The sequence below is a fragment of the Anabrus simplex genome, chromosome 1 (genome assembly GCF_040414725.1).
Source record: "Anabrus simplex isolate iqAnaSimp1 chromosome 1, ASM4041472v1, whole genome shotgun sequence".
Lineage (NCBI taxonomy): Eukaryota > Metazoa > Arthropoda > Insecta > Orthoptera > Tettigoniidae > Anabrus > Anabrus simplex.
The window spans coordinates 1,179,742,860-1,179,766,205 of record NC_090265.1 but is presented as its reverse complement, the minus strand read 5'-3'; the positions used below and the strand labels follow the sequence as shown (position 1 = coordinate 1,179,766,205).

At 37.8% G+C, this 23,346-nt stretch overlaps 1 protein-coding gene across 1 annotated transcript in view; it reads right to left on the bottom strand.

The window, feature by feature from the left end:
- Positions 1-1,662: 1,662 nt before the first annotated feature.
- The window catches only part of cdm (importin-13-like protein cdm), a 168,834-nt gene continuing 147,150 nt past the window's right edge, over positions 1,663-23,346 (bottom strand). Inside the window, exons 16-18 of the mRNA XM_068228660.1 lie at positions 15,702-15,857; positions 8,063-8,237; positions 1,663-1,780 (exon numbers count right to left, since the gene is read on the bottom strand). Of these exons, the coding sequence (XP_068084761.1) occupies positions 1,672-1,780; positions 8,063-8,237; positions 15,702-15,857 (440 nt within the window). The 3' untranslated portion in view covers positions 1,663-1,671. The remainder of the gene's footprint in view (positions 1,781-8,062; positions 8,238-15,701; positions 15,858-23,346) is intronic.

Genomic DNA, 23,346 nt, shown 5'->3' with positions numbered 1-23,346 from the left:
GAGTGATATTATTACAATTGCTTCTAATTGAACATTCACATAGTATCGAAATTAGAAAATAACTACAAGTAAGCTGCAGTATAGAAATCATCCACAAAAATGTAAGTTCTGAACAAACTGATTGCTGTTTCATACCAATTTTAATGTGTTGTTTTTGAATCTTTTCTGACTTTTATGAAAAATCGGCTATAACAACAATACGCTAGAGCAAGAAAATTTTATGCTGTTGTGAATTATCACTATAACAGACTTCTACTGTAGTTTTAGATTAAAAGAAGAACAAATCCATAACTGACACAATATTAAAATACCACAAATTCCGTATATACCGGTATATATGAATAATCCACACATTCACTTAATCTGTACATCTTATACTTAAACATTATAACTGGCACATTTCACTTATAACTGCATATCAGTATTGCCTCTTTTCATTCACATACTGCACAGCCAATTTTTGAGGTCTGGATGCTTCTCATTTTGGATGCATAACACCCAGTAACTGCTATGAGTTTTTTTTTTGCCAGCTATAAATGCAACTTTCGCTGCCATTGTACTTTCCCGTTGCACGATTTCAAATATTCTCTGCATCTTCAGTAATGTGAAGTTTGTCTTTAACTATGAACAAGCATATTGAGAACTTGCATCACTTGCAGTCTTACTTAATACATGATACAGATCTCCCTTCTAACTAGGTTACTGATGCCATGTGCAACACGAAATACTAGGGTGAGTCAAATGAAAACTTTAAATATATTTTTCAATTTATTTTACTGAGTCAAAGTGATGCATAACTCTATAATTTCTCTACATAGTCTTAGTTATGTTCAATCCAAGTCCTCCAGTGCTTACAAAGTGGATGAATTCATCTAGGGGATGAAAAAAAAATTTGGTTGCCTTCATCGTTTATCTTTATCTGAACATAACATCTTTCTTCCTAGTGCCTCCTTGAGTGGCCCAGAGGTGAATATGAAGGATGTGGAATTCAAAATTCAGGTCTTGGATATTTGTAACTGTTGCATGGGCAGTATGAAGCCAAAAACTGCCATATTGATATAATGACCACTATTCTTCTTTTGTGCATGTCTGAAGTTGGGTGGCCATTGTCACACTGGTACTCTGATGGTGTTTACTTGTCTGTACAGTGCTGCTGCCCACAGAATATTCCTTAGAACCTTTGAAACAGTACTGCCAATGTAAGAACCAAGGAAAATTTCAAATATTTATTACACATTTAAAATTTTCATTTGACTCACTATTGTATAACGTGATTCAGGTATTATGAAGGTGATAAAAACATTATCACCAATAAAGCATGCACCTGCATTTTAGGTGCTATCTTACAAAAAAAAGAAAAAAAAAAGAGTTAAGCGTGGAGTATTCATATATATACGGTATAGACATATCTGTGTAATAACAAGGTAGGTGTGAAGATTGCTTCACAGGAATCCTATTAGGTACTCTATCTCATGGTTTATAAAGCTATTTTCATAATAAGAATATAACAAAACTCACATTTTAATCTACAATACAATATTAATGGAAAATAGAGTATCTGTATCAATATCTAAAAGACTTCTAGTTTGAACATCACAGACATTGAGCTACTTTGTATGGAAGCAATAGTCAGCTTGAGCAGGCTACACACATCTCGTGCCTCACCACTTACTAGAAGAACGGGGAAGATTGAGTGCCATATTCTGAGCCCTGAAGTCCTCGACAGATCAATGAAAATTCACGTACAATGTCTTGCAGCTTACGTTTGTTGGCTCGCTCCCTTAAATAAATTAATACATTTATAAATATATGCCATTAAAATGAGAATAAATATACAAGGCAATTATTTTATTACTAGTCACTGCTTAGTTCAGATATATAGACCAATAATAATGATTTCAAAAATCCTACATGCACTGGCTGGGATTCAAACCATGGCCGCGGTGTTGACAAGCCAAAGACCTTAAAAATACACTGGAGGATTTGTTATGGTTTGGGGGCATTTTTTTAATGGCATGGTTCAGGCCCTGAAGTTTCTTTAACTGGAAAATTTAATGCTGAGAAATACACAAGCATTCTGGACTTTTTGCATTTATCACATAGTGGTAAAATTTCAGTGTAGGTCCTTTGCTGGTACAACAAAAGCATCTTTCTACAGTTTAGTTCATCGAGCATTAAATGTTCCACTATCCCCTTCTAACCAGAAAAAAAGAGTTTGAATAAACAAAAGAATTTGCAAAACTAAACGGGTATAAACCTAACCTGATCAATAAGATTATTGGTAAAATAAAATAAAAAAATACTACAAATTTAATTCCAGATAAGCCCAAAAGAATAAACACTGCCAGCTTCACCTTCACTAACCTCGCCATATACAGCATTACTAACCCATTTAAGAAGCATAACATCAGAATCACCTACTGAATTCACAACACTAATCGGAACATATTCTTCAATTCCAACTTGGTAAATACTTCTCAGGACAAATTTTCGAACTCTGGTATTTACAGACTCAAATGCCCCCAGTGTGAATTTTCTTATATCGGAAAAACTTGCTGCAGTTTTAGAACTAGATACTTGGAACATTATAATGCCTTGAAGCATAAAAAGTACTCTGCCATGAGTAACACATGAGGGATTCTGGCCACAATTATTCTACAATTCATCAGGACCTCCACATTATAAAATACGTAAATAAAAGCAGCTTAATGAGTGGATTGGAAAATGCATACATTTTCTTGGATCAACATTTTAAAAATAATAATTTGAATGATGTCCCTGAGAACAACAGCCCATTAATTGAACAAGTCCCCAAGTTACTCACTAATTTTAATATAAATCATAACAGTTTCATAAAAATCTTCAATTATAAACCTTTAAATATCCCTCCGGTCATCATAACAGATTCCACCTTACCCCCTCCCCATAATACAACTCCGCTGCCAGCTTCCAGCACTCTCATTGTTGCGCCTACCCCTCCCATCCCAATTTACTCTCCTCCTAAGCAAGCACACAGATACAACCCACGCAGCAACGGCCATACGTTTAACAGACCCCCTCGAACGGCTAATGTCTCCAGTCAATCCAACATAAGAGGTAAGCGATCTTAGACTCTCATTTTGAACACACTATTTTCAAGGCCCGAGTACATCTTTTTCCTTTTTCCATTTTTCAGACTTCAGTTCACGCAATTTGCATCTTATTCCGTTTTGGTCTTGAACTCCCAGTAAAAATGAAGACACCTGTTATTCGGCTTTAACCATTGTTTCGGATGAAGTGGATATTGGCCTCTACCTTATAAACGGCTTCAGGCGTGATCAATCCTGTTTGAAGTGTTACTACTCCATGTCTGCTACAATACGTGATTTCTCTTGCCCGACTCGCGTATCCATTCAAGATTGGGATTTAATTATTTCTTCATTCAAAAGAATATAATCCTCACTTTTTGTTATGTGCGAACATTCTTATTAACTGACTGGTAGAAATGAGTTTGATTATTACACTGCCAGCTCTGTGTTGTACCTTATGTTTTTAACCTCTGGCAACACGATTACATGTTTTTTTCACTTAGACATGATGAACACACTTATATATTTTTCACTCTTTTATGTTTGAACATTCTGATTGACTGACTGGTAGCAATGATATCCTAATGATTTTAATTATTTCACTACCAGCTCTGTATTGTACTTTCTGTTTTTAACCTCTGTTTCAACACAATTGTGTTGTTTTTTCTCTTAGCCATGTTGTAACATTCTATGTTTTTTTCACACTAGTTTTAAGCCTATTTGATTTTCTAAATGTAAATGTTGATTCTTAGGGTGCCATATATTTTAAGGACACTAGGTTCAGGACCCTGATCTAACTTTAGGCTAAGATTTATTTCGGCTGATGATGCTTATGACAGTTAAGCGAAACATGTCCCATCTTACAACGCCTGTTGTAATGTTTATATCCTAAATATAAGGAAAGATTAGTATTGGAAAGATGGTGTTAACTATTATTCTTATTTTAATGTTCATAATCTGATGTCCAATACGGTCTACAATGAGTTTTATTACTTGTAAGAAAACAAGTGCCAGGTAAAATGTATGTGACATAGTGAAAATCACCAATGAAGTTCAAATTTATGAAATAGTTGCCCTCTTGAACGGCCTGACCTTCTCAAATTTAGCGGTCCCGTTCTCACTGATCATGTCTAATGTTGGCTCAGGTGTGTTTGGCTTATTTTTAAATAGTCAAGGGGGCAATATATAAGTAATAATAATAACAACGTAAACGTTTCCACCTTTTCAATACTAAAATATATTCACAAAATTATAAATTACACGGTACTAGTTTCGACCCATCTAGGGTCATCATCAGCCGTATTGGAGCAAAGATCATTTTTGGCGAAATCCTAAGAAAATGTTATTTTAAAGAATAACAAGTGAAATGAGATGTTATTATGGTAATAGTTAATAATACAAGGAATATACATACTAAGAGGTTTTTAACAAAGAATAAAGTATAAATGGGGTGTTGTAAAAATTATAATCATGGAAATCAGTAAGTTCTTGTATTGAAATGAAATATGGCTTAGGAAGAGGGCTTAACACGTTCCGTGCGGTTCGGGTCACCATGTGCCCCGAAACATGTTACTCTTATCCGTCGGTGCGAACTTCCCAGAATTGCGAAGTAAGTAACTACGTCCTAGTTACGAATTTCCGTTAACTAATGGCAACATAGTGTTCCAATTGAAGCAAAGGATCGAGGCATACTGCTAGTTTTGATCGGCCCACCGGTGACCCGAAGGAAGTTTTTTTCATCTTCCATTCATATCGCTTCGGGTCACCCTGAGTCCCGATTGTTGTCTGACCTATATTTTTACGCGGGAATCGCTTAGCGCGGTTACGGTGAATGAAGCCTGGAGTGTTGCTGCCCGCAGATCGTAGACTGTTGTTTAAGGAGTACCACCCTTCTGATATCTGCTTTCTAAATTGCTCTTAGGAAATCCAATAGAGGTTATTGGAGTAGTTATTGACATATTTATTATCTTCCGTATATAATATTTACAAGCAATTTCACGTCCTTTTTTAGGTATGGAGCTTTCACATTCTGACACACCGGCGGCACGGAAAAGAAAGAGGGTTAGGACAGCACTGGGGTGGGCCTATATTACATTCCGTGCTGTTCGGGTCACCATGTGCCCCGAAACATGTTACTCTTATCCATCGGTGCGAACTTCCCAGAATTGCGAAGTAAGTAACTACGTCCTAGTTACGAATTTCTGTTAACTAATGGCAACATAGTGTTCCAATTGAAGTAAAGGATCGAGGCATACTGCTAGTTTTGATCGGCCCACCGGTGACCCAATTATTTCCGGGGTCATTTCTGTTTCACGCAATTGTTGAATCGGAACACTGTCGCACAGGTAAATACGCTGGAATGTCTCCTCAACAATAACGCACACAACAAGTGCACTTGCATTGTTTAGGATTTCATACTAGGGAGTAAACAAAGTCAAATTCGTCAGGTCACCGGTGACCCGAACCGATAATAACTAAAGGCAGCATCGGGTCACCGGTGGGCCGATACGACGTAACATTAAGTCATCGAAATTCACTGCCGCAGGGAACGTGTTAAGGTGGGGCTGAAGGGTGCGGGAGAAAGTGTAATTGTCTTGGAAAAGTACCTTTGATTAAATTTAGGATTGAGTTTAGGTTGGCTGCATTATTGTTTCTGAGGAAAAATTGAGAAAACTATGTCTGAGAAGAAAACAAATGCCAGGTAAAATGTATGTGACACATATTGGAAACCACCAATGAAGTTCAAATTTATTAAATAGTTGTCCTCTTGAATGGCCTGACCTCAAATTTAATGGTCCCATTCTCATTGAGAAACTTCACTGACAGAAGATCAATTTGGATTTAGGAAGGGTATAGGGACTCGAGAAGCAATCCTAGCTTTAAGGATGATTATAGAGAAATGACTATGGAAAGATCTTGATACATTCATTGCTTTTGTAGACCTTGAGAAGACATTTGATAAGGTTGAATGGGATAAACTATTCATGGTGTTAAAAGAACTCGGTGTCAAGTACAAGGACAGGATGACAATTTGGAAATTGTATGAAGATGCGATAGCTGTTATACATTGTGGAGATTCCACAACAGAGGCCAATATTAATCAAGGAGTTTGGCACGGTTGTTCGCTCTCACCTATCCTTTTTAATGCACACAACCAAAAAGCAATAGATGAAGTAAATGATAATTTGCCAATGACTGGAGGTCTCAAGATTCAAGGAGAAAGAATTACCATGCTTCGTTCACAGACAATATCGCAGTCCTGGCAGGAAACAAAGATGATCTGAGTTACATTAGCAGAAATGGAATCTACCTTCAACAAACATAGCATAAAAATCAATAAAATAAAAACCAAAGTCTTCTCTGTAGCCAGCAATATGAACCTTCTTGTTGTACTTAAAATGGAGAACAGTTGATAAATGTACAGTTCGCTTATCTTGGTAGCAAAACAGCAGCAGATGGAAGAAGTAGAAAAGAAATAGTCAGGCGCATTGACCAAGCCAAAAATTGTGTTCAACAAAAAAAGCAAAACTCTTATATGCAAAAACGTTAGTATGAACCTCAGAAAACGTCTTGTGAAACTATATGTGTGAAGCGTACTGTTGTATGCTAGTGAAACCAGGACTTTTAGCTTGGCTGATAAGAAACATATAGTAGCCTTTGAAATATGGTGCTAGAGGAAAATACTTAAAATTCCATGGGTGGACAAAATCACTAATGAAGAAACACTGAAAAGGATTGGAGAGAAGCCATGTTTATGGAATATGCTTACTCACCAAAGAGACAATTGGATTAGACATATCTGAAGCATGAAAGTCTTCTGCACACAATACTGGAGGGCAGTGTGGAAGGAAAGAACTGTAGAGGTAGACCACAGCTAGGATATATAAAACAAATCATTCACGACAAGGGTTGTGATAATTACTTGGACTTGAAGAGACTAGCCACAGACCAGAGTTCATGGAAAGCCGCTACAAACCAATCTTCAGATTGAACACCACAGAAGATGAAGAGTGGAGAGGGCTGTAGTACATGGCCAACCCATTCTAGGATGATCCAAAATGAGATGGAGAGCCTGTGTTAGAAAGGACCTGGAAAATACCAATGTTGCTGTGAAGAGGTTCTAAGATAGATGCTACCAGAGGAGGGCAACCAGAATAGCTGACGCCAGCCGAGGGGAAGCAGAAGGAGGAGGAGAAGAAGAAGAAGAAGAAGAAGAAGAGAAGAAGAAATAGATAAAATAACACCGAGCTCGATAGCTGCAGTCGCTTAAGTGCGGCCAGTATCCAGTATTCGGGAGATAGTAGGTTCGAACCCCACTATCGGCAGCCCTGAAGATGGTTTTCCGTGGTTTCCCATTTTCACACCAGGCAAATGCTGGGGCTGTACCTTAATTAAGGCCACGGCCGCTTCCTTCCCACTCCTAGCCCTTCCCTGTCCCATCGTCGCCATAAGACCTATCTGTGTCGGTGCGACGTAAAGCAACTAGCAAAAAAAAAAAAAGATAAAATAACTGCTTATAAGCTCCCTCAACAGATGAGTGGTAGTGTCAGTCTATAGATAGCAAAATCGCAAGTTCAAGGGCGGAGTAAAGTCTCTTCAATGATGTTGGCATATAAAAGATCCCTAATGACACATTTACAGTTTACCTGACAAAACTGAAACTCAGCCATAGATTGCCCAACAGAGATCCAATTTGCTCTGCCATCTGATAGTGTAAAATGAAAAGCTGAAAATTATGTACAGGGAGCCAAGATGGCATCAAATAAAAATGTCTGCATGTGGAATCATCATCATCATCATCATCATCATTACTTCTCTCTTTAAAATAATTTACACAATCATTTTAAATAGAACATCAATTTTGCAATACTGTAGTTCATAAACTCTTCAGAGTTTGTATTTCAGTACTGGATAGTTCATATTTTTTTGTTTTCAAACATGGGGTACTTTGAGTGCCTTAGTAATTCATTTATAATCACAATCATATTATATACCTGAGAACTGACTTGACAAAATGCTCCTTTTGTGTAGGAGACACCCGCTGAGATGGGAAGCCTTCTTCTTGCATCGCCTGTTGCATCCAACGTCCAAGATTATCACAGTGTTTCTTGTTAAGCATGAGGAAGATGTCAGATACAGGATCAAGAGCAGCTCGAGGAATATCCCCACCTACAGGACATACAGCATTGATTTTGAGACAAGTATAACAAACATTGACATATAGGGGAGTACAGGACAAGCTACTAAGGTGGATAAAACCGAAACGAGTTTTTTGGAATACAAATTTCATCAGTCAAAATTAACTGAAATGTATTTTCTTATTTTTCTACATATTGGCCCATCTTACCTATACACTTTTTCCAATAAACAGGTATCTTTTTAATGCCACTTTAAAAAAAAGCACAGGGCAAATGTGCAGCCACTGTGCACAAAATATTGCACCTCTTCGTTGGTTGTGAAGTGCTGTTCACCAAGAGCTTCTTTGAGCAGCCTGAACACGTGGAAGTTGCATGGTGAGAGATCAGGACTGTAGGGTGGATGTTGAAGGGCAGTCCAATGCATCTTTGACAAATTTTTGTTCTGTTGTTTTTGTTGTGGTGTAGGGTCTGGTGTTGTCATACGAAATCAACATCTCTGATTGGGGTACTGCACCTTTTTGACTGGAAGGCAACTGGAACTCATTTGAGGAGGTCACAGTAACAGGCAGCATTAATGGTCCCTTATTCTTGAAGGAAATCAATTAGCAGAACACCTTTTGAGTCCCAGAACACTATAGCCAAATCCTTTCCTGCAGACAACTGTATCTTGGCTTTCATGTGTGGTTGCTTGTCTGGCACTCTTTGAACTGGAGAGGTGTAATGTTGCACCCAAGTCCCATCAATGTGACGACTGTCTGAAAAAGCATCGCTTTCCTCTTCATTATATTCTTGATGAATAGGAGTTAATGACCATGCACTTTTGTGGTTTATAAAAGCAATCATGACAATGACCATCACCAGTTAGTGCATAACCATGAAGGCTGAACAATATTTCACAATCAGTGATGCTAGCCCTTAATAGACTAAGTAATACAGCTACAATATATTAAACTTAAAAACTATAACACAACACATAAACTATGATATAAAATTCCTGCTGAAATTACATTCCTTCTTTGGTAATGTTCTCGTGAGTTATGAAGTTCAAATAAAAACGTCAACACTGTATTAATGTTAAACCTTCTTCAAGATTTGTCCTGCAAATTTCAGTGAAACACTTTAAAATGCCATACTTAAAACAGTATAACATAACGTTTGAAACAAGTCCTGATTGTCACTGAACAACACGCGAGAAGTGTATGAGAAATTGCAACTTGCATAAACTTTTGCTCTCCAATCAGCAACCATGGAACCTAACATACCGACAGTTTTTCGTAATTTGCCCTACACAAAATTCATGTGCAACCACAAAAATTGGAATCAAGTTGCATTAATCAAAGTGAGGTCAAACTATCTGTGTTATTGAAATTAACTTAGTTAAGATGGAAGCCATGCTTTTCAGCATTGACTTAGTTAATACTAGCTCTTGCGTACTGAATGTTAATGAGTTAATTTATCAATAGCAGCAGTAATACCATCTAATGCAGAAGAGTGACAGTGGAAAAGACAGACACTCCTCAACTAACAACAGTAGTCATTCAGTTATTATTACTGATAAGTTTGGGACATAATAGCTCATCACATTTTGCTTTCTTGCAGCTCTGTGATACTGGGGTATTCAAGGCCTAGTCTTTTAACTCCACCCCACTTCTGACTCCTTTCCCCACATCATTCTTCGCTGATGGTTGATTCATGTTTCTCTTTACATTTCAATTAGTCATCTTCATTATCTTCTTGATCAATACGAGTTAATGACCATCAACTTTTGTGGTTTATAAAAGCAATCACAACAACTGTCACCATCGCCAGTTAGTACATAACCATGAAGACTGAACAATATTTCACAATCAGTGATGCTAGTCCTTAATAGACTAAGTAATACAAAATCTAAATTCATGAATATCTGCATTATTATAGCAAGTACGATTAAAACACACAGTACATAACCTTGATTTAGCATAAACCCACATTTAAAGCAAAAATGTTGTACTGAAAATTATTCCATAAAAGCAATGTAATTTTATATTTCCTTGTTTTAGCATAATTTGCATTAGAGTAAAATTCTGAAGTATTTATTTCTATTCTTTACAGTTATGCAACTTAAAAGAACCTATGAAGAAGACTTCACAAGCTATCTGAGGATAAATGAAGCCAGAAGCGGAATTTTCCGAGTGCCGATGTTTAGCACTAAATTGAGATGACAGGCTCACGTATACACCAGACCTTAGCCGAGAGTGACTGCTGCAGTATACAAATATTCTTGAATAGCGATTCTCATTGAATGAGGAAAGCAGACCCAGCCAATGATGATGATGATGATGAGGGAATGAGAAAAGCTGAAGACTAACAATGTCACACCATTCCTACAAACATGGCGCACCACTTGCACGTAAGCGTATGTTGCGATACCACATTTGATACAATATTTTGGTATCGATACTCAAGTCAAGAAAATAACAATACTGAAAAAATATCGGAAGCAATTATCAATACTAATGGTATTGTTCAGTATTGGCAGTACTGTGACTACTGTACAATATTTTAACATCGACATGATGTACTTAGTAACAAAAATCTACATTTACATCTTAACATAAAAAAGTTTGAGATGAGAATTTCTATAATTACTGGTTATGCACTCTTTTTAGACAAAACTAATATTTCCAAAGATATTTGGAAGTTCGTGAAAAATCTAATAATCTCTAATATCTCTGTTATTATTCATTGCACATTAAAAGCACACAACATAAAAGATCGGAAATTATATATTACACAACTTGCACAAGGTGTAGTTTCTTGATACTGTGCCATATCAGAGCTATGAATTAGTGATCCAGGCACATATATTTAAAATTTAATTCAACATGTTTTGTATTTGGCGCGCGCAGATATGAGGAGAGGACGCGTGAAAACTGATGTCGTGGAAATTTTCACATAAGGAGCGAGTGAGATGAAGATAATTGTGCGACAGAAACAGAAGAGAGCAGGTCTCCAGCGCGTACAGCGTGATAATGCCGTGGGGGTGAAAATCATAGACAGCCAACACCCCGCAGAGAAATTTTCTAAGGCTAGCCAGTCCAGTGTGAAAAAAGGTTAAGTTCTGCACCTCGATTTACACTGTAATTAGGACAACAAATGCCACTATATGCATCTTCAGAATTTAGTAGAAAACTGACCAGAAGGGATGTGCTGTATTTTCCCAAGAAATGTAAATTACGCAGTTTGATATTATCACACAAAGGATGCGTCACCACGCGGTATACGTTCCAGATGGCCTGTAAGGGAGTTCGCCTGATTGCTTCAAATGCAAGGATGATGCTCTGGGCAATTGCATGAAAATGTACAATTAGATTCGTTTCTGAATATGATAAAAAATTGCGTGATTATCTTAGCTATCTCTTGAACGCTGTCTTACTGACATTCGTGATATCAGTGGAATAGACTGATATGCTCTCTTGGAGGTTTCTAGGGTCAGCCATCTTGTGCCAGATTTAATAAATAGGACAGACAAACTCGCACCCCAGTTCAGTCTTGGAAGAGTCACGGTGCTATATCCATGTCACCTGTCCCGAGAGTCAGTTTCTTTGTGCAGTGGTAAATGAAACAATATGCAGAAATACTGAGCTCGAATATATAAAATTTAATTAGAAAAGGTTCGCAACATATTTGTATGCTAGTGTCCAAAGTATATAAATATTCATTTAGACATGTAGAGATGGGATTATTAGCCTCAGTTTGAGTGCCACCAGTGTTGGAAACAGTGCCGACAATATAGAACAAAGGAATCTAGTGTGAGTTAACTAGTGAAAGTCAAGTAAATAAGTATTTCTGTTTAAACAGTCAGACCGCACCGAAATACATATATAACTGTGAATAAACTCAGTACGGGACAACTGTCTTGATATTATTGCGTGGGGTGGTATGAAGTGATTTGAACGTGTGGCTAATATTGTGTGTTGATGCAATAGCTTTTCAGCAGTCGAAACCAGGCTTGGATTATGTATCAGTGGACGGAAACTCAGCTCTGGACCCCTTCCAACGACAATCTCCGTCATGATGGATTTCTAAGTCTTCTCAGCACGGGCCTTCCTGAGGCTCAAACGGAAAGCACAATGCAGTAATCAGATAAGTATATGATCCCATTATAAGTAATTATGAACGGGTAGCTTGTAAATAATTCACTATTAGATTAGGATGTCTATTTATCCTATTAAGGGATTTAGTATATGAAGCTTTTGTGAAGGTTAATTTAGTTAAACTTGGCAGAAATCATGAAGGGATCTTTGTAATTACTCAATTTTAATTATTAGTTCATAGTCACCGTGTGGTTCAAATTTTGGGAAAGTATTAGTAAAGTTCCAGAATAGGAATTTTTGACTTTTTTTTTTTGTTTGTTTAAAGATTAAGGTGTTGGGAAATAATGGCATAGTAATTGCATGTAAATAGAGTCTCATTAATGCATGCCTTTTAAGCCTGTTGGTTGGATCAGAAATGCACTCGATTCTGTAATGTAAATTGGTAGGAATTTTGTAGCATAAGGTCCATGGCTGGAGATGTGCTGTGTGGTGTACTGTCTCTATGCTGAGATTTGAATCCAAGGCCTCCATTTAGATAGAGCAGGTCATTTTTTTTTGTGTGTGTGTCTTGAGTTTAAGAGATTTGTTTCCTTGGGTGTGCTCAGATTATGAAGCCAGGTCTATATGTCTTGAGACCTGGTTGGCATGAATTGGATAGCAAGGTAGTCCCTTTTAAATGATATTATTACAAGTTGTGATTTATGTATCCTGCCAAATGTATTGTTGGTGACATTAGCATGAGATGGGATTTAAGAGACATTGTTCTCCATAGAATGAAATGTTGAAGGTATCGTATGAAAATTTCATGCAGAGTTGATGTTTCAAAAGTATCTGTGGAAAGGGGAAACCAGACCAAGGGTCTGAAGGAGCATGACTGCTAAGGTACGAAAAACACTCCTTGACCGAGTTTGTACTATACAATCACAAAGGAGATTTAAATCTTTTATGTTTGTTTTAAATACTAAGAGATTGTCTGGCCATAAGGCCAGGTAATTAATTAATGAATGAAGGTGATAGGAAGCCCTTTATTAAATAAAGTATTTAGGGTTTTAGTTTTCAGTGACCCGCCATAACAGCAGAAGATCAATGGTTCGAATCCCGGCAAACCAATGTAAATTCGCCCGGGTTTTTCCTTGACCTAGACAGAAATGTACACGCAGTCAGTGGTTGATTTTGTGTTGTTTTTATTATTTTGTTGTTTATTGTTTTGGTGATATGTGTGTGTTTTTGTTTGTTGCGAGCAAGTTCTGGGCTTCACTCTTGTAATGATTCTGGGTTCATTGTTTCTTGGGCCCAAGGATTGGCTCATTCTATTTTAGCATATCATTTTAATTTTATTTTGTTCTTTGGTGTAAATGGTAGGTGGGCCTTAACCACTCAAATAGCTTCAATTATTATTCTTGTTTATGTTTAACTTTTGTTACCAGTGTTGATGGGAAAGCAATGTAGGGTTCACTGATACATTTGTAATTACAATACTTTACTAGATTATTGATGGAGATGTACTTGTCTGAAACTAATTCAAAATAATCTTGTCATGTGAGTGTTTTTATTTCGGGAGGTCAAGTACTCCGAAATATGGTCCTAATGACCTATATAAACATATGTATGAATTAAAGTTATAGTTCTTTCTATGTCATTTATATATCACCAAGGCTATTAAATATTAGTTTGATCATTTTAGGAGAATTTCATTTGCCGTAGCATACAGCGCCCTGAATATTCCTCCGCATCTTTAAGCCTGTAAGCTAGATATAAGTTTCTAGACTTGAATAAACCACCCCGAGAATGCCGGTAATCAAAATCAGAAAAGCGTGCGTTTGAATCCTGCACAGGCATTGGCCACATCTGTTGTCAAAGATATACTTGACTTTAGCTTATGTGGTGGCATAGTATACCACACCAGAAAGGTTTCAATACATCTAAGGAACAGAGAAATTAAGACATTTCCTGTTTTGGCCCCATTAATATTGTTATGAAATAAGATATAACCTAGCATACACCTTGGTTATCCCTGAACTATACAAAGTTTCAAGAAATTTTGTTAAGCTGTTTTCCTGTCATGTCGATACAACCAAAAATTTAGCTGAATCTATTTTTGATTTCTGCATACAGCACCTAGGCTTACCAGACTTGCAGTTTTAGTGGTAACAGTACAGAATATTCACCTTCTATGTTATGTACAATGAAAATTGCAAACTGTATGCCAAATGTTATGATTTTGAAAATGACTGCACGAGTTATCTCTGTTATGAACATTAAATGGATGGATGAGTGAAATATGGTAAGATCTACAGTACTGTGTAGGGTAAGTATCATCTTGTTTTGTTCTATCGAACAAATAATGCATGTTGGTGCCATTTACGTTAACAATTTCTAGAAAAGGTGTGCTTTGTGCTGAAATCTTGATTTTAGGTAAACAATTTCATGCCCCAATAAAAATGCTAAATTGAGGTTTTACTGTATTTAGCATAAAATATTAGATACAAAATTTTAACATTCAAATGACTTTCTAACTTGTTCGTAATATCATCCATTTAAAATCAGTGAAATATTGTACATACAGTATATACATATGCAAATACGTGATTTGAAAGAATCTGAAAATGTTATACAATGAAACATGCCTTTCACTAAAAATGAACTGTTTTCTTCTTTAGGAAGATACTAGTGTTTTATAAATTTGTATCTTGAATTTAACAGACTGAAAAATTTGAGGTTATATGAAATGAATTTGTTTACCTTAGAGCAATAATATTTAAGATATTGCACAAGCTGAACTGTATGCCACTCTTCTAAACAACAAAAATGGGTTACGTAAAATAACACTTCATCGTGTACAATGATCACAAGGATGCTAATTAGTTTTAACTGGCAAAGCGTGTGTTAAGATTATACATTTACCATGCACTCTAATTCAAATAAAGCATAGACAAAGACTGCTTTAATTTCATTCATAGACATATCTTAAAAATGATTATCTGAACTGATCTGGTTATTTTATGATATAGGTTATCAGGATTACCTCCTGATATCCCCAAAATTAGACTACACCTATCAACAACAGAATTGTATTGGGGTACCAGAAGATTAATCTGTTTTTAGAAAACAATATTTTACCATATGCTCAACTTTTTCTCCTACAGAAGAAATATTAACAACTTTTAGTACCTATGTGATATCCTCCTCCGATGTGAAATTTTCTTTCCCCTATCCTTAATAAAGGTTTTTTCTTTTTTCTTTCTTTCTTTCTTTCTTTCTTTCTGTAGCTTGATAGTGTCATCTCCTATCTGAATACCAGATTCTTCTTCTTAGAGATTATTTTTCTTTTCTATTTTTCTCTGTTACCATTTTTTTAAATTCTTGTGTGTATTAGTGACTCATTTCCAGTCCCAATTGTCAGTAATTATAGTACTTACCCACACAACGTAGCAGCCTGTGGACTAGAACATCTCCTCCTGCCTGAACCACATTCAGCAACACAGGAATATCTCGACTCTGTGAAATAAGGTTCACTAAAAATGATGATGCAGCTTTCAATGCAGGTACTTCAGGTATTGATAATGTAAGTGTGCCTATAAAAAATGAAAAAATATATGGTGTTAACTTTGAATTATGAATACTAACAAACTTTACACATTGCACAAGCCAAATTTTGCAACATTCTTATAATGATAGTTGTACGTTAATAAGAAAGAAAAAAATGTAATAAAGGAGACATGAACATCAAAATTCAACCAGCAAGCACACAGAATGGTTCTTAAGAAGCCTACAGCCTAATTGTAACCTATTAACACTGCACAAAGTTCAAATAATTTTTTTAACCCCCCACAAAAAAAAGAGGACATTTGTCAGTTATTTGAAAATCCGTCCAAATGCTTTTCATGGTGTTAAAATAGAGGACATATGTCATCCCTAATCATATATTATTCTTTGTGTTACAAGGGATTCTTGTAGCATGTTCTTTACTATAATTATTTTGCAAAAAAAACTACATTCAAGTTAAGCATTTCCATGACAATATTAGTATCATTTTCCGAAATAAAGCCAAGCTTCCTCTTTTCAAATTTCCTGTTGTAAAAACAGTGCAGAGCCAAAAGTTATCTTACCTCTCATCTTTGTTTAAATACAAAGAATTCACCACCTCTTTGAAGGTATCATTCTCACAAACAGAAATGAACTACCTTCATTACCCAAGATCTATTCATTTCATCAAAGACATTTAGAGCTATGGTAAGCCATTTGCTGCTTAGGCGTAATGGTTACTAGGCTACACTTGGATCGAAACAAGAAATTCCATTCCTTTAGTCGGTTTAAATGTCAGAGATGGCCATTCCAATAACTTCTTGCACAAAGCTACCATTCCTCTTAAAACAATAATATACCTCTATCATTTAATCCACAAGTGCCACGAAGAGCAGCATAACCTATGTCAACTTTAGATGCACGCAGAAGAATTTCTTTACTGTCTAAATTAATTTTGAGGATATTTTCTGAAGACTGCAATGATTCAGACTTAACAAACTTTGTCATTACATAGCTACATTCTCCTTCTCCATAAAATCCATCACCTCTTCTGATTTTCCAGTCAGTGACATGAGGTTGATTATTGCCACCTTTATACTGTTCTCTATAGGTCGCCCACTTCTCACAGTCCCCCTAGCATAAGAACTGTGGGCTGCTTCTGGAGAACACTCTAGTCTTTTCCGAGATCTTTAAAAGTCCCATTTTCATTTAAGGCTGTTGTTACAATGGGGTCACCATTCTGAAAGGCATTGTAGAGCTTCTGTCAGCAGATGATCAGGTCACTCCTAACATGGATTACAGATGCCATTTGCAGCTGCCCCTAACCTGGAGTCAGACGCTACTCGATGGTTTCAGTGTCATTTCCTACACTGAGGGGACCATCATCCCCACCAAAGGAAACTTCTCTGCCCGAAACCATTGGGCACCATGGGGGATGGGGTTATTTACTACCGCCAGACACCTGGCGTTGAGACGCTGGCTGTATGGTCTACTCATTACTGTAGCAGGGTAACTGGCCAAACAATATGTACAGTAAATATTTATTATCAAGACAAAATATTCATTAAAAACAGGAAGCTAGGAAGAAGGATAAGAATATATACAATGGGTAAATAAAGTGACAGATCTGTATGAATACAGGAAGCAATAGAAAGGAGAAACAAATATACAGTAAAATGGACAGAAAGACAACGGCCAACTCCACATACAACCATCTTCATGGATAGGCTCTATTGTTATTAATTCCAGTTTCTCTAGTTCTATGAGTCTGTTTCAAATTCCTAGTTTCATCAAGGGTGTGGGTATTCATACACATTAAGGGGACTGTTCTTAAGTGATCTTCAGTCTTGATGCGAGCAGTTTTGGATAAGGAGAGAGTAAAGAATAAACAAAGATAAACAATGGTGTACAGAGGTAAAAGAAGATAAGAAATAGAGGGCAAACTCAAACATAAATATTTAAAGCATAAAATGGAATGAATATCTGAACGTATTCATGTCATATTAGACGACGACGACGACGACGACGACGACGACGACGACGACGACGACAACAACAACAACAACAACAACAACAACAACAACAACAACAACAACAACAACAACAACAACAATAATAATAATAATAATAATAATAATAATAATAATAATAATATGATTTGCTTAATGCCCCACTAACTACTTTTATGGTTTTTGGAGATGCTGAGGTGCCAGAATTCAGTCCCACAGGAGTTCTTTTACATGCCAGTAAATCTACCGACATGAAGCTGATGTATTTGAGCACTTTCAAATACCACCAGACTGAGCCAAGATCGAACCTGCCAAGTTGAGGTCAGAAGGCCAGCACCTGAACCGTCTGAGTCACTCAGCCCAGCTGTTACATTAGATATACAGTACAAGACAATATCAGCTATTACGACATCAATCATACAATTCCTGACTATTATGTTGATATGTTGACAAAGATCAGTTGAAAAATGTATTGCAGTATTCTTAACTATTAAAAAATGAAGTAATGTCTGCATACATGTTTATAACTATGTGAGGTACAAGACTTGGAACATGATCCATTTACGTTAAGAATGCACAACATTTTAGGAAGTAATTCAAGCACAGACAGAACCACTACTGTAATGTGTTTTTCTCTTTATAAAGCTACGTGGACATATTATAGCACATGGAGATCATTTCTAGTAGAGCCTTTTTGCTGAAGTACATAATAGGTAGATAAACATACAAAATGATTTAGGGTACATTCTTGAAATTAAAGGTTATGTTTAGATTTAAATTGGAGTGTGGGTGAATTTACAAAATTATATTTGTCAGAGTGTCCAGCTCCTAAAGCTGCGTTTACACTGGCGAAACTCCCTCGCGAAAGTCTCTCGGATGAAACTTACTCGCTTCGAGTGAAATTTCGCACTACCCAAAACAGAGCGCAATTCAGAGCGAAAAATAGCGCGAGTGGGGCGAGCCGCCTTCGACAAGCCTGAACGCTTCTGTTCTTGTTTTGCAGCCAACATGGAAACTTGTTTTGTCCCTCCAGCCACTGCAGCCACGTTTTCTTTCATATCAATGTCATTTTTGATCAAGAAAGAGAAGAAGAAAAATCGGCACCCTCGACGATGGTGGAGCAAACAATTTTTTTTTTTGCTAGTTGTTTTACGTCGCACCGACACAGATATGTCTTACGGCGACGATGGGACAGGAAAGGGCTAGGAGTGGGAAGGAAGCGGCCGTGGCCTTAATTAAGGTACAGCCCCAGCATTTGCCTGGTGTGAAAATGGGAAACCACGGAAAACCATTTTCAGGGCTGCCGACAGTGGGGTTCGAACCTACTATCTCCCGAATACTGGATACTGGCCGCAATTAAGCGGCTGCAGCTATCGAGCTCGGTGAGCAAACAATTATTCCTTGGAAGAAGCCAATATGGAAACAGCCTTATGAGAGAAATGGTACAGGAACCCATTGATGATACAATTAAGAACTTCGTCCGCATGAGTACCCAAGATTTTGAACAACTCGTTTCACTAATCAGTCAAAAAGTTGAAACACAAGACACAACATTCAGAGAAGCAGTAACAGTGACAGAAAGGTTGGCTGTCACACTGCGTTTCTTAGCAACTGGTGTTCGTACACAAGTTTGCAGTATTTATTTAAAAATATCGAAGTGCACAATATAAAAAATCGTCCCAGAAGTTTGTGATGCGTTTATTGAAACACTTCAGGATTATGTGAAGGTAAGGATAATAATTAATCACATTTAAAACAGTAAATTGACTCAATATTATATATGTATTTAAAAAAAAGTCAAATGAACAAATAGGAATGCTAATAATTAAAAATCACACAATATTAATTCAATCTAGAAATACATTTCGTATCGAAACCGCACCCATTTAAAAAATAGCGTTTGATGTTGTTACCGTGTTTTGGTGGTAGGTAGAGGTGTAAGAAGGTGCGGGCGTGAATGGGTCTCAAACTACGGAATCAAAGTTAATGTAAAAGTTAACAAGGTTATATTTCCTTTTCAATATTAAGTAATAACAAAGAACAGGTACTTAGTAGCCGAAACACAATTTGAAATGTACAATTACAGGGATTACAGAGTTTGGGCTTCGAGCCCTGAGTTCACAATTTTTGAGCAACTAGCCCAACTTTCCGATATACAAATTTTAACAAAGGGGCAGAAGACCCCAATCAAACCCTGGAGCCCTTGCTCCAAATTACACAGTAAAGCCTCCTCGAGGCATACAACACTCCGTTTCCAAAAGAGCCACACGCTCTTTAATTTAAGCCTCTCCTAGGCCACACCAAACTCCACCTTCAAGTTGTCCTCAACGGACATAAACACAGGGGTAAAATACCCAATCTACTGAGGTCTATTAAATGAAAAGCAGGTTAATTAAATGACCTCTAAAACAATTTGAGAGGAGGCGAACTTGCACTCCTAATAAACTTGGTTTTTAAGACCTACTTTGGCTCTTAGGCCACTGATGCAAGGGCTAATCCCATACTACAGAGGTGACGTAATAGCAATTTACATTACATTACGGAAGAATTGGTTGAGAGAATAAGTTCACCTCAAGACGATGTGAGTGGGAGCTCGAGAGGGTTAAGCACTCTCTATCCCGATATGTCGTTTTAAAATAGAATAGATACCAGTTGTTTTTACATTTTAGGAAAAGGTTACATGGTTGAACGCTTAGAACCCGCCCCGAAAGTTAAACTGCTGGGCAAGAAAAGAAAGAATTTATTAATCGGCCATTACCTTATTGTTGACCGCCGCCGAGGAAAGAGGCGCTTCCCGCCTCCTGCTATGTACTTAATACACTGAAAGATGGAACAGAAGTGGCCCGGAGACCCTAAAATCAGCAGTTTATATACTCTCGCGGAAGTTTCTAGGCGTTAGGGGAATGAAAACACCCGCCCACAATGTTTTTATTGGATAGGACCCCGCAACAGATACAAGTTGGGGGAAGATACACCAGATTGGTCAGAAATTACTAAAAGAAATTCGGGATTGGATAAATCTAAAACAAGGGGAAAAAGAGGGGTATACAGCCAACTTACACAATAACAGAAAGAAATTTAACAAGAAACAAACTTTTGAAATAAAAATTCCTCCAACAAAATAGTTCTTTGACTCCGCACTAGGGTGCGCTATTGTTGATCTTCAGTAGTGTCCTCTAGAAGAGAAAGTTCACACTTCTTACTTCAAGCGAAACAAAAACACATCAAAAGTGACACAGTTCAAAAACTCAAAAGTTTCCACGTGGTGACATCTTCTGAGAAAGTAGAGAATAGAGTAGATAAAGTTCAACCTTCCTCCAGAAGAGGAGTTTCAACTGGCGCAACTTTTAAATAAACGGTGTAGAGGTGTACCGCCCGGTACAGACCTCCCCCCCCAAAAGTTCCTCCAGGGGTGACACATGAAATCAGTTTGAAACAAAGTCCAAGTAATGATGCTGATACGAAGATAGATAGCAGAAGCATTTACAAGATTTCTTAATTCAGTTTCAAAATGTTGTTGTTGCAGGTGAATGAAAGTCTTTAAGTTTGTAGAATTTGAATTTCTGAAGATAAACTTTTAATACTTAGAAGTGAAGAAAAATTTTTTGCACGGTCCACCAAATATTGCTGTTGAATTCCCAAATGTAGTTATCTCTTATAGTAAGTGTCCATGTAGTTGATGTTGATGAAGTTGGATGGCCGGACCGGCCGTTGCAGCTTGCGTCCAAAAGGAGGCCGCTCGGACCCCTCAAGTACCCTGAGATACCGCTCGCCCGCACTATGAGGGGAGCAGAGGTGTTGAAGCATGCCGCGCCCGCGGTGAACATATACAGGCTGCGGGCAAGTAGCAGGTCGTGCGCCGCACGTCAGCCTTGGCCGGGAGGAGAGCTCCGGCTCGCCGTGCACATGTCGTCCTCGCTGGAGAGGAGGGGGCCCATCCCCCTCCCCAGTCGCTGCACGGCGCTGCGCGGCTGCGGGGGCGCTGTAACATTAAAGCTAGGCGGCAGAATTGTGTTGGACTATCATCTTCTTTGAGGGTACAGGCTTGTGGAGAGGTTGAGGGGCCAGCGGCGTGTAGATATCCATGGCATTTACTATTATGAAGCCACAGTGTAAGGTGGAGCAGGAGACGGGAGCGTGGTAATGGCCGTGGCAAGAACAGGATGGCAGTTTAACGGATCGGGGTGGGTTTTACAAAAGGCTTACATCTAAAACCAAAATATTATAGAAGGGGCAGAATGCCTTAAAAGTGAAACTCAAAAAAAAAAATATAACCTTCATATCCTTTCAGAATAATATGAAGCAAGTTAATACAGAAATTACACCGGTTTCACCTGGGACAGGTGAACTCTAAATATCCTCTCGGTGGCTGGATTACTTAGCAATAAGGTAACCGGCGTAAGAAAATCGAGAATGATACAAGGCCCATGAAATCTGGGGGCAAGCTTGCCCGCGGGAACAAAATGTTTGACCATAACCTGGTCACCTACCTTCAAAGTGGTGGGTCTCCGTCCACGATCATACCTTTCCCTAACCTTTTCATGAGATACTTTAAGATTAGCTTTAGCCTTCTTCCAAAGATCTTTAATGTTGTCCGGATCTATTGTCTCGGGCAGAATGTCATTCAGAGACCAGAGGTTAGAGAGCGGCGTGTTGGGAACGAACTTAAACATCAAAGAAGCTGGAGTAAATATGTGTGATTCATGAACCGCCGAATTCAAAGCAAAAGCTAACCAATGCAGGGACGTGTCCCACCTAGAATGATCTTCATGATGATAGGCAATAAGTGCGGACCTGAGATTACGGTTAACCCGTTCAGCCAGAGATGGTTGAGGGTAATAAGCGGAAGTAGTTACATGAGAGATGGACAAGTCAAAACAGAATTTACGAAATAAATTAGATGTAAAAGCCTTAGCATTATCAGATACAATGTATTGGCACGGACCAAAAGAAGCAAAAATAGAATTTAGGCAAGTAATAGTTGACTGAGCGGTAGCCAGCTTAGTCGGAAATAACCAGGAAAATCTTGTAAAACCATCTACACACACAAAGATGAACTTGTTGGCATTACCCTTTGACTGGGGGAAGGGTCCCACATAATCAATATACAGGCGTTCCATGGGGCGCGACGCTTGATGAGAAGACAAAAGGCCTACTTTAGTGGACATGGTGGGTTTACTGATCAAACAAGATTTACAAGCTTTTACAAGTTCCCGAATTTCACCGTCCATACCTTTCCATATGAACATTTCATGAATCTTTTCACGAGTTTTAAAGATTCCAAGATGCCCCCCCAATGGGGTCTCATGATAGTATTTGAAGATCATAGGTACAAGAACCGCTGGAACAACAACTTTCATCAACTTATCATGCCTCGAAGGGCAACATAGAACACCATTCCTCAGAACATAAGGGACAGCATGTTCCCCAGAAGAAAGGGTTTCCATTATCGGAGCCAGCGCCGGATCTTCACGTTGGTATTTCTCAATATCCCTAAAAAGCATGGGAGCATCTGTTAAGATGGCATTAA